This window comes from Trichoderma asperellum, chromosome 3, assembly GCF_020647865.1.
Source record: "Trichoderma asperellum chromosome 3, complete sequence".
NCBI lineage: Eukaryota > Fungi > Ascomycota > Sordariomycetes > Hypocreales > Hypocreaceae > Trichoderma > Trichoderma asperellum.
In genome coordinates this window covers 3,999,393-4,014,114 of record NC_089417.1, presented here as the reverse complement: position 1 = coordinate 4,014,114, position 14,722 = coordinate 3,999,393, and the positions used below count along the sequence as shown (strand labels likewise).

Here is a 14,722-nt window from a genome sequence, read left to right as displayed (position 1 = left end):
AGATGCACTGGCTTTAATCTATTGAAGCTTTACGAACCTAAGAAGACTGGTCCCGCATCATCACTAGAGGTAATAAAACCGTCTTCATCTTGGTCTTAATCTTCGTCAATTCAAGCTATAGTACTGCATAGAGCTACCAAAAGGGTAAAAAGAAATCCCCAATATCCGTACTTGAAGAACAAATCAAAAACGCAACGTAAAGTACAGAACTAGCACTCCAATATAGAAGAGAGAGAGAGGAAAACATAAATAAAGCACGCTGCAAGATATACTGCCAGCACGCTGCCTACCCTCCCTTTGCCACCTACTCCGCATCGATATCAATTCCATTAGACTTCGTGCCAGTTAATTTTTTTGTTCGAATAATGTTTTTTTTGCCCGCATCGTATGCTGTACTTTTTGTCCCCAAAGTTGAGAAGTGTCCTTTTTTTTTTGGTTTCGTTTATAGAAGCTGCAACCAACTTGGGGGGAAATATGTATAAATCAAAGCGTAGCCCAATTCCGCTCGAAGCATGCCAATATGATTCTCCTCTCTGTTTGAAAAGAGAATGGGAGAAGAAAAAAAAACGTCAAAATCAGACGAGTGGATATCATTCTTGGTTTTCCTAATCCATGTCCACTTCCTCATTAGAACTGGCCAGAAAGATTTCCTAATCCATCTCCACGTCCTCATTAGAACCAGCTGGAGCAATTCCCTCATCCATCCACCTGCGGAAATTTCCATTGAGCTCTTGAACTTCCTCAGGGCTCATATCTTTGGCCCAGACTGGATTGTGCACCATCTTCTCGAGGAGCTTCAGTTCACGGAAGTTGCTCATCGCCTTGGTGAGCTTTTCGCGATGCTCGCGTTGCTCTTTGGACTTTGGAGCCTGGTCGTAAACGAAGTACTCAGAAGTGCCGGGAGCCCAAATCATTTTGGAGCTCTTAAGACAGATACTGACTGTAAGGCTCTCTTTGTATGATACCGGCTTAGGAATGGCATCCTCGTCGTTTTCAGACTCCCCAGATGGCAGGTTGCGAGTGAGAACCACCTTCTTCATTTTCGATCGAGCAACACCCTCGGTAGGTTCTACACGAATGAAGGAGGAGATATAATACTGCCACCTCTCACGGAGTTGCATTTCATCCATGTAGAAAGTAGTCTCATCTCGCTGGAGCCATCGGACAGTAGCTTCGGATTTCTGAGGGAACTAGATTCAAGAATTAACCGCTGTAGGGGGGCTAGGTAAACAGGGGGGTAAAAAAAATCCGTCAACTTACCCAGCAGACGACAAACAGATCACCATCCTTAACACACTTCTCTGCAAATTTTCTGGCGCTGATTTCAGTCTGATAGCTCGTCTCTTCTTTTTCTCGGCTAAGCAGATACTGCTGAATAAGATCTGGCGTCTTCTCTTTAGCATCCAGGCTCTTGCAGGTCAGAGCCAGGCGGCAAAGAGTCTTGAGCAGGTCTTGAATAGTGTACAGCTTCCAGCCGTTTTTTAGATAATAGTGTCGCATGACATCCTGGTATCGATTTTCATCAATTTCTCCAGTAATATAATCCTCGATAAGCTCCAGAGTCTTGGGCCAAAATTTTGAGGGCTCGTCGTTGGGGTCAAAGAATGTCATGTGGTTCTCTGTAAAGCCAAGATCTCTAGCAGGCTTAGGCTTGTTGAGTCGCTGAATCTCAACAGCAACGGCATCTTTGCTGTCTTTGATATCCAGGAGTCGAGAATATACCGTTTGGAAAATGCTAAAGAAAACAAACATGGTCTGGTTGCAGAAAAAGTTGTACCACGGGCGAGTGAAGAAGCCGTCCGCTTTGAGCTCTCCATCAGCATCAAGGAGAGCATTATCGCTATCACCAACGACCACTGGCTTAGGAATGGTAGGCATCCATCGCTCATTCGACACCTCAGGGACAGCGGCATCGTCATTAGCATCAGCCATCTCTTCTTCATTGGCAGATCCAACTTCAGGAGTGGTCTCTTTGCTGCCAGAGGCTGCGCTGTCCTCTTTCTGATTTCGTGGTTTGCTGCCGTTTCGACCAGGGTCGAGGACCCCTCTAAGGAGATCGCCCTTCTTTCCATTGCGGCGACTACGGCCGTTGGTCAACTCAGCCGGCGTCTGGTCTTCAATCTCCTCTTCACCAGATTCAGGTTGCATCTTTGGGACTCTCTCCTGGACGATATCCTCCGAGAGATCGAAAAAGGCCGGGATGAACGTCTCGAAAAAGTCCAAGATACGCTCTTTCTCTTGGCCGCTGTGTTGACCATTATGCATGCTGTAGAGCATCATCAGACGCAAAAGGTCGAGAACAACGTCCTTATCCTTGAAATCCCAAACAAATTGGTGGCGAGGCGCCTTCCCCTTGAGGATGCGTTCGCGACGTTGCTCCTCGTGCTTAGTCTTGATGACATCCACCAGATGCTTGGCCGTCAGATTTCTCTTGTCCGTTGACTTGACGAGAATGCCCATGTGATCCAAGCTCTTGAGGTGCATGTTATGCGTTTGAGCGTGCCACACTTTTTCCCATTCTCGCTGAGAGAACCGCCACTCTTCATCCTTTTGTTTCATGCGAGCCAGAAGTACGGGGATCACATCAAAAGGATGCGTGTACATGTCATTGACAACGTCAATGCCGCGTTCGCCATAGATCTTCTTGCATATGCGCTTGAATATGGAAGTGCTTTGACCGGCGAGAGCAGATGGCATGTGGAATGCCTCTCTTTCGGACGGCGACATTGCAAGCATCTGCTGAGCAATAGGCTCAAGGAGTTGAATGCACTTCAGATTAGCTTCAATGTTAAAATCGTAATCATGGCGCTCCTCTTCGATACGGTGAAGGCCCTCTTCAAACTGATTTTTACGATGAGCGACAAATCCGGAATCCTCACTGGCCCAAGTTGGGTGCGAAGCCCACTCGTCGTTTAGAACTGAGTTGCAGAGCTCATCACGGCCACTGCAAGGCTTGAGTCGTTCCTGTAGCGAAGCATCTGTTAGCCGGCGATGAAACGAGTAAAGACGTAGCATTTATTCTTGTTACTTACCCTCTTTGGTAGGAGCCTGTAGCTTGGGCCGTAGCCGCGGCAGTTGCTCAACGAGACCTTCTCAAGTGGCGGTGCTGGCCTATTGTCGATGACCACATCTTGGGAGTCGACGCCAACAAAGGCTTTCCAAAAAGTCATCAGCTCGGGGCTTGCGCCTATGAAAAGAGCACCTTTGTGAAATAAAGTATTCTTGTCAATGATGTTCTGGCTAAAAAGATTGCAGAGTTTGAGAAATTCGTTCATCGCAGACCGATTGCTGAGGAACTTCTTGACCCTCTCAAAGAAGGCAATTTCCTCCTGATTTGATGTAGCGGGAGAGCGAGGAGGGTAGGGCTCGGGCATGACAGGCGTAAGGGTGGGTTCGATAGAACCAGCGTCTCCGCTACCTCTTGCATGGCTGAGCTTCGGTCGCTTGCTACCGTTCAGATTCTGGGGAGGAATTCGGGTCGCAACGGGAGGTTCCGGAAGAAGGGCACCAGGAGTAGGGGTCTGCTTGTCAGTGCGTGGCCTTTTCTTGGTATCTTTGCCTGCGCTGACTGGTGGCGCAAAACTCCCCAGAGGAGGCATCTTCTGTCCATCTCTCATTCCAGGCTGAGGGGTATGTGCAGATCCGGCGGCGGCGCCATCTTCTGGGCGGCCTGGCGGTGCTCTGGCTTGGCCCGCAGACTCTGGCAAGAACTGCTTAAAGTCCTCTAAGAGATCAGGTGCAGAATTGAAGAGGGTAGTCACTTGAGCATAGACGTCCTGTATCGGTTTTTGTTCTCTTTGATAAGTCTGTAGGATTTCGAGGAACTGTTTATAGATCTCAGGCTTATCCTGGAAACGATTCTATACAGGTGGTATATTAGTCGACGGTTTATATAGACGTTTATGTAGACCCCTCGGAGATATATGCTTACCTTGATCTTATTCACATAACTAATTGCGTGGTTAAACTCAACAGGGCCACGACGTTCCATATTAGCTGGATTGGCCGCACCGCCATTAGCTGCACCTGGGCCGGAAGTAGGCATTGGAGTGTGGGCATTCCTTGCATTCGGTCCACCGGACGGGCCAGCATTTCCCTGCATTTGAGAGGGATTGCGTTGCTGATGACTTCCTGGACCATCGAAGGCGCCACCCTGGGTGGCTGCTTGAACGAACAAATTTGCGCCATTCTGAACTGGAGTACTGAAGGCAGCTTCTGGGCTCTCAATACTGTGCTGAGGTCTTTGTTGCCATTGGTTTCCACGTTCAGGGAATAAAGGCTGACCGCCAACAGCAAGTCCATGTCCTTCAGGTTGTGGTCCACGTCCAGCGATGGACTGGACTGTGGTTCCCATGGGGGTGGTGACTCGGATAGTATTCGGGTCATTACCGGCTCCGCATTCAATCCTATACCCAGGGGGCAAGAAGGTATTGAAACCCTGTATCAGATTTGGATGCCCAGCGAACAGCTCAGAAACACGGTTAATGACGCCGGGGGTATCAATCCTAGGCATATGTCAGCGTCTGAAAGTTAGAAAAATGCACATGAGTTGCATACGCCTGGCTTTTGAAATCTTTCATAATGTCGAGAAATCTGTTGTAAACGTCAGGTTGGTCGTGAAACTGCACCTTGACTTGGTCGAGATAGGTAAGAGCATCCTAAACGGTCAGAAATGTTAGCGACTGGAGCAATCGAAGCATCAAATAAAGCAGATTCAACGGCACATGAAAGTGATGATAGAAGCCCCAGAGCCTAGTATCATCGCGACAGGCTAAGATTAAACGCTCGCCACCAGCAACAAACGCTGTGACTACTTCTCGTGTCCCAGCTGGAAAATCGATAAACGCCATGGTTTGAAGTGCCACAGGGTCAACAAGGCTGGCCAGTGGAGGACCAGAGGGCAGTGTGATGGCCATTGCGGGATACTGTTGTAGCCTATCCATGCCCGCGCTCGATTTGGGCTCGCGTTCAGGCTTGTGTAACAACAGCGCAAGAAAGGAAACGGTGTATCCATGCAGTAGTTACAACGCATGCACATCTGTTTGTCGAGTGGGGATGGGTAGGCAGCAGAGGCAGAGGAGGAAAGGGAAGAAAATGGGCATTCCTCTATCCAGAAAAGATGGAGGTAAACGAGCTTGGTACTGATAAGAGAGGGGAAGAAAGATGCGAGCACCCAAGAGTGAATCAGACCTCGCAGCCGTTTGCTCTGATTGTCACTTCTCCAGCGGCCGGCTGCCACTCCAAAGGCACCCGCCGCTGAATGCAACGCCATTCACTGGACTTTGCATTCACTGCACTCAAACAGGGGAGGAAGAAAAGTAGAAACTCAAACGCATATGCAAAAGTGAAATGCAATCACTCACATTCAAAATAGGCTGCTGGCCCTGTGTGATTCCACCAGGAATCTGGTGTCCGCCAGGAGCTACGCCGACCATGGACGCATTCTGTTGGCCTCCCCGTCCTCCCTCTTGTTGGTGTTGCGGCTGCAAAGGCCCACCGAAAATACCACCGCCCGGCGCCGCCTGGGAGCCGTTGGGAGGTGGTTGTGTATGAGACATCGATGCGAACATTTGGTGTTGCCCATTGGCACCACCCGGTCCGCCGTGCTGGATCGGCCGTCCATGCTCGCCCTGCAAAGGCCCGGCAAAGTTACCCAGCGGTCCCGACGGAGCGCCGAGAGGGATGGGCGGCGCGTTGCCATTATGGTTTGCGAGCAGTCCTCCGGGACTGTGTATGGCACCGGAGATCCGCGAGGCCACCGGCTGGTGGATGGGGATTGAGCCGGCGCTGCTCTGGTGCGGTGCCGGCGGGTAACGTTCGCTATCTCGTTCTCGCTCGCGCTCTCTATCTCGTTCTTGGTCGCGGCGAGCCATTTCTTCGTGCTGTTGGATGGCGCGATGTCGTTCATCCATATCGCGCTCTCTGTCGTACGGCGCGCCACCGCCGTGGCCGTGTAGATTCTGGCTATTCATGCTGATCTGCCGATAAGGATTTTAATTAGCCAAATTCTAAACGAGAGAGCTGAAGGCGACATATGGCAAAAGAAGGCAAGAAAACTGCGTGCTCTCTCTCGGAGAACCACGTCGACAAACAACAGCTCTTTGTTAATGTTTGTCCGTCCACACCTCACAGCCGGCTCAGGAGATTGTCCGGCTAGATCTCTTTGTCGCGCGAAAGCAGAAGAGAGAAACGACTTACAGCTTATAGGCACAGCTGAGCCGATGTGCTCCTACATGGAAGCTCGAGCCCCAAGACAAGATTTGATCAAGAGAACGACACGGCGATAGCAAACAAGCAAAAAACTTTGGGGGGCACACAATTTTGTACCGGTGCAAACCTGGGTAGCTCCGAATTCAAAGGGTGACGAGATCTGACAGCCATCGCCTGGGCGTGCCGTGGAGGCTTCTTCGTCACGTGTTGATAAGCTCTCTGGAGCGGAATTGACTGCCCACGGAAGGTTTTTAGCTCTGTTTGAAGGCACGGATCATCGTTGTTCCCTTATCTCAATTCTGGCACTGCGGAATTCGGCGCCGTCGCTAGCCATGATATCATGGGGTGTGCAAATAAGCCACAAGACCACTAGAGGACCCTGGAGAGACTTGCCAGTTGATTGTTTACAGTGTTTAGTTCATGCATATGGCTAGCTCTATATTATTAATATCAATCGAAATAGTCGATTAGGAAATCAGCACATGTAGCTTTACTCTCGCTCAAGCTCCAGCGTGAAAAACCCATCTCTCTCCTCATTGTATCTCAGATACCACGCAATACTCGCCCACCAAAGTAGTTAGAAGTACTCTAGGCGTATTATTTAGAGCTACTAGACCTGCAAGGTACACCTCGGTAAGTCAATGCATCAAAGTGAAGAGAGAAAAGCTGCAGCAAGCTAGGCAGCGCCCTGGAACAACTCGAAGTAAAATCTCTCGTGCACAAACACGGCATATTGACTCGTTCTAAACCCGCAGGGCGCCAAGCGCTATCATTTCGGAACAAGGCGGACAGATCCTAAATTTATCAGCAGCAACTCAACTCTTGAGCGCCCCCGCCAGTGTAGCTGAACTTAGACTAAACTTAACCCAAAACACTTTTCCGGAAACTAAGGACCTTGATGAATCATTCCTCAACAATAACCATCGTCGTCGCACCATAGCATTTCCCCTCGTCGTCTGTTCATCTCCAGCCATGGATTTCAACAGCTCTTCTCCCTTCCCGGAGGGAGTCATCTCCTTTCTAGACACAGACTTGTATAAGCTGACGATGCAATGTGCCGTCTTCAAGTTCTTCAAGGACGTTCCTGTGACCTATGCTTTCACCAACAGAACCCCCGACAAGAAGCTCTCCAGAGCTGCTTTCAAATGGCTAGAGGAGCAAATTCGCAGTGTGTACTTTTTTTTGTTCTCCTAAAGCGATGTTACCCAATGCTACTTTTGAGAAACTGTTGCACGTATACTGACATATTCTGGCAGAGCTCGGCAACATCTCCCTATCTGACGAAGAGTACCGATTCTTGCAGGAGCACTGCAAGTACCTAACTGCTGATTATCTCGAATTCCTCAAGGACTTCCGGCTGCGACCTCGGGAGCAGGTTTTCACGACCTTTACCCCCGTCGGAGAAGATACCGGCTCTGACTCGGACGTTGGCGACGTCCACATGGAGATCAAGGGCACTTGGTCCGACACGATTCTCTATGAGATTCCTATATTAGCGCTTACTTCTGAGGCTTACTTCCGCTTCATCGACACAGATTGGAACTATGAAGGACAGGAAGAAAGGGCTTTCGAAAAGGGTCTGCGCCTTCTCGAAGCCGGATGCACCACTTCCGAATTCGGAACCCGGAGACGCCGTGACTACCATACCCAAGCACTTGTATTTCGCGGTCTAGTCAAGGCATCAAAGGAGGCGGCTGCAAAGGGTTTCCCTGGAAAGTTGACTGGCACTAGTAATGTTCACTTGGCTATGCGCTTCGGTATCCCTCCTGTCGGTACTGTAGCCCATGAGTGGTTTATGGGAATAGCTGCCATTACCAATGACTATACCAAGGCAACCGAAGAGGCCCTGCGTCACTGGGTCAGCTCTTTCGGTCCCAACTTGACCATTGCTCTGACGGATACCTTTGGCACACAAGAGTTCCTCAGGGCTTTTAGCCTGCCCATCCGTCCGGTCGATGGCGGCTTCAGCCCTGAAGTCTTCCAGAAGGCTGATGGAAGCATGAAGACGTACGCTGAGATGTTTGTGGGAGTACGACAAGATTCCGGAGACCCGGCCGAATATGTCAAGATGCTGCGCGATTACTACGATGCGCAAGGCATCAAGGATAAGAAGGTCATTGTGTTTTCTGACTCATTGAACATCGATAGCTGTGTGGAATATCTCCAAATTTCTCAAAAGTACGACTTCCAGCCATCCTTTGGTGTCGGCACCTTCTTAACAAACGACTTTACGCACCTTACGACTGGGACCAAATCGGTGCCACTAAATATTGTCATTAAGCTCAGCTCAGCTGCTGGCCGGCCAGCTGTCAAAATCAGGTTAGTTTTATGATCCTCAGCAACGCAAGATACTCAATGTAGTTCACTGGCTAATGACTATCAAAATTCATTCATAACAGCGATAATTCTGGAAAGAACACTGGCGACAAGGAGACTGTTCAAAAAGTCAAGCAACAAATTGGCTATGTTGAGCGAGAATGGAAGGATGGCGACGAGACTGCGCGATGGGGCAGGGAGGAAGATGTGAAAGCATAAAACGCTTAACAGTAACCCAATTTACCCAACCGGATATCTGGATCGGCGGCAGGTTTGTTTTTTTGGTTACAAGGTAAGATTGAGCATGTCTTGCCAATCTCTCGGAAACGCTTTCAGCTACAGCCCATGTTCATTATATACCCTATAAAGATAGACAGAGATATGGGCCGCTTCCAACGATAATACACGCTACGCCCACCAGCTACAAGTACACCCGTGGGCGGAAATTTTAGACGTAATGTCTAGGTGCTGAATCAATTCATTGGGCTGGTCGATCATCAAAAGAAGCGACATGAGTAAACCCAGCTCAGCTACCACACCAAGAGCACTATATCAATCAAGGTTTGTACACATCAGTTCAAATTATATCATAAGGCTTGTGGCCATATTGCTTTTCTATCACAGACGCGTATTAAACCCCTCCTCCTAACGAATGGCTCGCACCATCGCAAATTTGCTATCGCCTTCATAACCGCCCAACTCCCATAGAGCATTGTGAAAATCGTTCATAGGTCCATCCCCCTTCCCTAAAACGCCATAGTAATGCCAGTAAATACAAATCGAGGTACTCAGAGAGTAAAGGATAGAGCAGAGAAAAAGAAAGGTATCAAAGCGTACAAATTCCCATCACCTCCCACGCGTAGAAAAATTTCAGAACCTTCTCGTAGAACTAAATTCTTTTTTATTTAGGTTTATCCGAGACTACCAGCTTCCCAACGTCCCCGTTGTTTTTCTCTCTTCTTGTAATTTCTTCAATTATGCTTTTCATTGCTGCTCATCCAGACAAACAACACTGCTTCATGGCGCAGGAGAAGCTTGTGTCGGCTGGGGCTTTCGGATAATCTTGATCTTGGGGCGTGCACTTGGAACAGGTGCCGAGGTCGCTGCCGCTGCTGCCGCCGGTTGACTAGCCACCGGCGGAGTAGCCGACTTACTTGGAGATTTGCTAGGCGACTTGCTAGGCGCCTTAGGCCCAGGCATTGGCGGACGATGCTTCGCAAAGATCTTGCTAGTTGTCTGAGAACCTGGAAGGCTCGAGAGACTTGAAGAAGAGCCGCCCATTGGCAAAGGCTTCCTTACTATTTCTCCAGAAGGTAGCGGCTTTCGCGCAGGCTTTAGAGCATTGATGTCCTTGGCCAATCCGAGGGCTGGCTGTTCCTTAGGAGCCGCAGAAGGTAAAGCCGTCCTGCTAGGAATAGAAGAAAGAGTTTTTGTATGACCAAGAATGACAGCAAGTCGCTTTGGATTGGATGTTTTGAGAGTGACAATGCGCCGCTTTTTCGGAAGGGCAGTGATCTTATCGAAACTTGACGACGACTGTTGTTCTACCTTGGGTCTCTTTGGTGTTGATACTTGGTCACCCTTTTCTGGCCGAGGCCGTTTGGCCAGTAACCCTGATTGAGACTCTAGCTTAACGCCAGTTTTAAGAAGCGAGCTAGTGCCATTCAAAGGCCGAGGGACACCTGGAGCCGCAACTATAGTATCTGCAGGAGGTGTTGGCTTGGAAATAGTTACAGGTCGTGCCGGCTGAGATGGCTGCGGCGCCGGCGCCGGCGGCTGCGCGACCTTTGTATTAATCTTGATGGATGATGATCTTGGCAAAGGAGGAGGTAGCTTGACCTCAGGCACAGGAGTCCGCGGTGCAGGCACTGAATTCTTCAACTTGGTCTTATAATAAGACTTAAAGTTCACCATAAGCTACTAAGAGTCAGATTACCCGTATATCAAAGTAAAGAAGGGGGAATGTATAATAACTTACTCTGTCCGAAAGCTGAACCACAGGACGCTCCACCCTCCAGCCCTTGGGCAAGTTGAGCGTAAGCACCCAGCTTCTTGCCTCCTCAAACATCATGGCCGCTAGATCAAGCAGCGATTCAATTTCAGTCCGTCCAAGGCTGGGATGGTCCAGCGCTTTGCGCATGGCGGTGCTGTAATGCCTCTCATCACCATTGTATGTCTCTTCCATCTCTTTTCTCAGAGCTTTGAGCGCAGCGTCCAGATTTTCCTTTCGAGCAAACTTTTCCTTTCTGGCAGCAACTTCCTCGGCGCTATCTTGGATAAGCAACAAAGCATCCGCTTCATCCTGAGCAGGCTCATTCTTAACGGCCTTTGAGTATTCACCGAATGCAATGGCAGCAAGCCCCCGGGCCACAGCCTGAATAAGTTTATCACGAACAAAGGGCGATCGATCGGTCATCAGAGAGTAGAACAGGAAAGTAAAAACCGTCGGGTCCATCAGCGCCCCAAGATCGATGAGAGCTTCAAAACACTTGATACGAATAAGATCATTTGTTCCGTCTAGCAGGTACTGGCCAAACTCAGCGTAATTGATGGGTATCACTTCTGCTTTCATGAGACGCTGCTTCGCATCTAAACCTGCGATGGTCCAAATATTCTGGTAGGAATGTGTCCATTCATCGCGTCTAAGAACTCGTTCAATCTGCTCCAATGCCTCCTCAAGAAACCGGCGTTCCTCTTCGGTAGGAATTTTGACTTGCCGCTTAAACCATTCGTCTGCCTGGGCAGGAATAAGCGACGTAGCCAGCGCTTCAACAAGCAGAGCTATGTAATGGTGATCAGAGTATGGATTGTTCTCGTTGTTATTAAAGAGCAGTTGGTCTAAGATGAACTGCCGGGCCTCGAATGGACAGTAATTTGTGCCATCTCTAACCTCAGAGATGGCTCTAATAATTGAACATCTGACATTGTACTGTCTCTTATCAGAGAAGTCGTTTTGAAGGGGCTGATTAGTTTGGTCATAGCAAAACATATCGCGAAAAGCCCGCATCAACTGTCGGAGTCCCAGCATTGGAATGTCCTTGATATTGGCCTGCCTGGTCAGCGCTTTCGCTGCCATAGTCCGGATGCCGTGGAAATAACGACGATCGACAAGTGTTCGTACAAGGAATCCTGAGGCAATCGGATGAAGCGGACCGGTCGACAGATACAACATCGCATCTTGCTGGGCGACAACGTCCCGGTCTTGCTGCAATTGGGAAACGTACATATACGGCTCAAGCGTTCTGTTCATACTACACGCCCATTCAAAGTCGGCGTCAACGCGAATCCACTCGTAAGACTCTTGGTCCATTTTCCGTTCGGTTTCCGGGTCCCACTCTATCAATTCCCAGTCGCGAAGATCCTCTGGGCTTTGCAGGACGTCTCCGAGGCAGTAGAGGAGAGCGTCATCAGTATTTTCAGGTATCTCCATACTTGCGCCTGCGTTGTGCTTCTCTTTCATGCGGCGCGTTCTTTTTAAACGCTTGTACTTTGTATTATAAGGAATTTCGAATTTCGTAGAGCGAGCAGCATCCTCTCGAATCTCTAGAATATGCTCGTAAGGGGTTCCATCAGCTTCATGGATCCGGACAGTCATTGGCCCAGTAAACAATGGCTGCGTTTCACCAGTCTTAAGATCTGCCCTTCGCTCTTTGATAGCTCGCAAAAATTCATCTTTACTGAGCTCGGTCTTTTTGATGGTTTGCTGCTGGGTCTGTATCAACATCAATTCCACGCAAAGCCGCTTCTTGTTGAATTTGGCCTTGACATCGAACCTCGGACAGCCTGAGCCATAAATCCATTGATTCCAAAAGCTTTCGAGGCGGTATTTGGCAGCCTTCTCACATGTAGCTCTGAATTTTTCAGAGTCAAGAATGAGAAATTTATCACTGCTTTCAATCTGAGCCCTAGTGAGCTGTTTCTGAAGAATGCGAGTCAATCCGTGGCCACCGGACGCTTTGCTGAGCCGCTTGTCAAGAATAAAGAACACGATTGGCGCTTTCAGGGCCATGAATTCCATCTCAAATTCGCCAAGGTGGAGGCTAGGACCAAGATCTGATAGAGAGGGTCGGCCAATATCAGTCTCGACAAGTTTATCCGCCAACATCTTCATCCGAAACCTATAATCATTGTTGCCGCAGAGCTTTTTCATGAAAAGGTCCGTCATATAATGAGCTAGCCCAATCACAAGCCACATATCGTTTCGCGTATTTGGAATCATATTGATTCCTATCCATTGAGATGTTAGAGTGTAAACAATTTTCCTCGTCGTTTCAATTTCTGGGTCGATGATGTCTTCGGGGTATAAGAGTCGATTGCTTATAAAAGCCAGAGAATGCAACACTGTTGTGTCCTCCACCATGTCGTCGAGAAAACAGAGCTTGAAATTGCCAAAGGGGTACTTGGCAAATGTGTACGTAAAGAAATCAGCAGCCATGGTTAACGCCGCGGCAGTGTTGCGAACCCAATCTGCCCGGTTGGGTAAACAGTAGGCATGGATTTTTAGTGCGCTCATCCCGAGCTTCACTTCGTCTTCTTCAGTTCGGGACTCTGAAGAGAGGTTGATATGCTCAAAGGGGCCTATGGCAAACCCAAGCTTTTGTACTGAGACTTGCTTCTCTGGCTCAAATATCATGATCTTCTTGTGGTCGTCATCGGGGTCAATAGACTCTTCCATTAAGAAACCAGAGCAGACCACGGACATTTCCCGCAGCTTATCTTCTTCTGCTAGCTTAAAGTGAAGATCGTGGCCGTCAACTTGAGATTTCTCGACACCGTTGTGGGATGGGCCATCCTTCTGTGTTGCAAGAGCCTGTTGAAGGGCGTCGCCAAGAGTCCGGGGATACTTGATGGATATCCTCCAATCACACCGAGCGCCATGGTCGTCGACACAAGGGAAAATGCAGCACGCAGTTCCTGGCTGGATCGAATGGCGAGTATACATGTGTGTAAACCTGTTATCTAGCGGATCAACGCCAACGAAATGCAGGCCATCCCTCGGGTTTTTGTTTGTAAACGGCACGGTAATCTTGAATTGCTTATGAGGCCTTTCCAGGCTATCCAGATTTGTTGTCGATTTTCTTATGATTAACCTCGGACGTTCTTGCTCGCCTTTGCCGCGAAGGTTCACCTTCAACGAACCGTAAACCGGCGTACAACCCTCGAATTCTCTATTTTCGGCGGGCACGTCGGTCCTGCGGCTATGGAAAACTGAACGAGCGCGGATACGGCGAAGATCATGATGGTCGGCTCGCCAGTTCCAACCTTTGGGGTGCGCTAACTTCTGATATGGATCGCGGTATTCGGCAGCCACCTTACGCTTCTGGCCTTCAATAGCCTCTCCTTGTACCTCTCGCATTTCGGTAACCGTAATGTTGTCCGTATCGATTTCGCACTGCGCAGCATCGAGAAGGATTTCTTCGGAAGCCTTGTCCGTAAAAGTGACTATGAAAATATCGGTCGTGCCGTCGATGCGTCGATCTCGAAAGTTGACGTCAAGGCTGACTTCCTGCTTGATAACGAAATATCCGAGCACCGACCGGTCTTCGATGGGGGGCAATCCATCTCGCCCGTCTAGCAGGGGATGCTGCGATAACGCCTGCTCTTCCATGTCTGGCGTTGAGTTGGTGCCGCTGGTAAACGCAGCCATGGCTGCGGTAACGACTGGAGTAAGAGAGATTGAAGAGCGGGGAGAGTTGTGAGCGGCGCGGCTCTAGCGAGCTTCAAATTGTAAAGTCACTGCATCGAGCTCGATGAATGTGTCGCGAGCGCATCTGAGAAGAGAATGAGAGCTACCAGATCACCATCAGCTTCATCGCACTTCGGCTGGTCGTCGCTCAAGGTCGTATTCAGTCGCAAGGGGTGTGTCCCAGGTGAGGAAGCGATGGCAAGGATGAAAACCACAAGTAATTAGATCGCCAAACTCCAATCCTGAAAGAAAAAGAAATACGGAAGATGCTGCAAAGGCAGGGTCGCAAAAAGCTATGACGGATACGTTGGCTAAACAAATTGCCAGAGTGGTGGCGGCGCGTCGCTCACGAAAGAAGCTTGAGGAGCACGGACCACGCACCTCTGTTTGCTGCCGCACCCAGCCCAAACTTTGCTAGGCCAAGTTAAAGTTAAGTACCAGGTAGCCAAAAATCTACGACCACCACCAAGACTTATTCATTCCAAAAAAAAATTATAATTAAATCCACAA

At 49.2% G+C, this 14,722-nt stretch overlaps 3 protein-coding genes across 3 annotated transcripts; 1 reads left to right on the top strand and 2 right to left on the bottom strand.

Moving 5' to 3' along the window:
- Positions 1-88: 88 nt before the first annotated feature.
- On the bottom strand, positions 89-6,388 carry TrAFT101_005914 (uncharacterized protein). The gene is made up of 7 exons (XM_024900278.2): positions 6,199-6,388; positions 5,364-5,978; positions 4,558-4,658; positions 3,932-4,505; positions 3,033-3,860; positions 1,261-2,964; positions 89-1,190 (listed from the first exon to the last, which is right to left on the bottom strand). Exons 2-7 carry the CDS (start codon positions 5,970-5,972, stop codon positions 651-653), a joined length of 4,356 nt encoding a protein of 1,451 aa, XP_024760424.2. The 5' UTR covers positions 5,973-5,978; positions 6,199-6,388; the 3' UTR covers positions 89-650.
- A 500-nt stretch (positions 6,389-6,888) lies between these two features.
- Positions 6,889-9,381, top strand: TrAFT101_005913 (uncharacterized protein). The gene is made up of 4 exons (XM_024900183.2): positions 6,889-7,378; positions 7,467-8,529; positions 8,610-8,818; positions 8,896-9,381. The coding sequence occupies exons 1-3, from the start codon at positions 7,183-7,185 to the stop codon at positions 8,743-8,745; spliced, it is 1,395 nt and encodes a 464-aa protein (XP_024760423.2). The 5' UTR covers positions 6,889-7,182; the 3' UTR covers positions 8,746-8,818; positions 8,896-9,381.
- TrAFT101_005912 (uncharacterized protein) lies at positions 9,092-14,539 on the bottom strand. Its single transcript, XM_024900173.2, has 2 exons — positions 10,505-14,539; positions 9,092-10,443 (listed from the first exon to the last, which is right to left on the bottom strand). The coding sequence occupies exons 1-2, from the start codon at positions 14,171-14,173 to the stop codon at positions 9,544-9,546; spliced, it is 4,569 nt and encodes a 1,522-aa protein (XP_024760422.2). The 5' UTR covers positions 14,174-14,539; the 3' UTR covers positions 9,092-9,543.
- Positions 14,540-14,722: the final 183 nt, after the last annotated feature.

Excerpts from the sequence above, each read along its gene's own strand:
- TrAFT101_005914 (XM_024900278.2), bottom strand. The coding sequence starts at position 5,972 with ATGAATAGCCAGAATCTACACGGCCACGGCGGTGGCGCGCCGTACGAC. Across the intron at positions 4,506-4,557 it reads AAAGATTTCAAAAGCCAGGC|GATTGATACCCCCGGCGTCA; the intron begins GTATGCAACTCA and ends ACATATGCCTAG. Across the intron at positions 3,861-3,931 it reads GTTATGTGAATAAGATCAAG|AATCGTTTCCAGGATAAGCC; the intron begins GTAAGCATATAT and ends CCACCTGTATAG.
- TrAFT101_005913 (XM_024900183.2), top strand. The coding sequence starts at position 7,183 with ATGGATTTCAACAGCTCTTCTCCCTTCCCGGAGGGAGTCATCTCCTTT. Across the intron at positions 7,379-7,466 it reads GCTAGAGGAGCAAATTCGCA|AGCTCGGCAACATCTCCCTA; the intron begins GTGTGTACTTTT and ends ATATTCTGGCAG. Across the intron at positions 8,530-8,609 it reads CGGCCAGCTGTCAAAATCAG|CGATAATTCTGGAAAGAACA; the intron begins GTTAGTTTTATG and ends CATTCATAACAG.
- TrAFT101_005912 (XM_024900173.2), bottom strand. The coding sequence starts at position 14,173 with ATGGCTGCGTTTACCAGCGGCACCAACTCAACGCCAGACATGGAAGAG. Across the intron at positions 10,444-10,504 it reads TGGTTCAGCTTTCGGACAGA|CTTATGGTGAACTTTAAGTC; the intron begins GTAAGTTATTAT and ends GACTCTTAGTAG.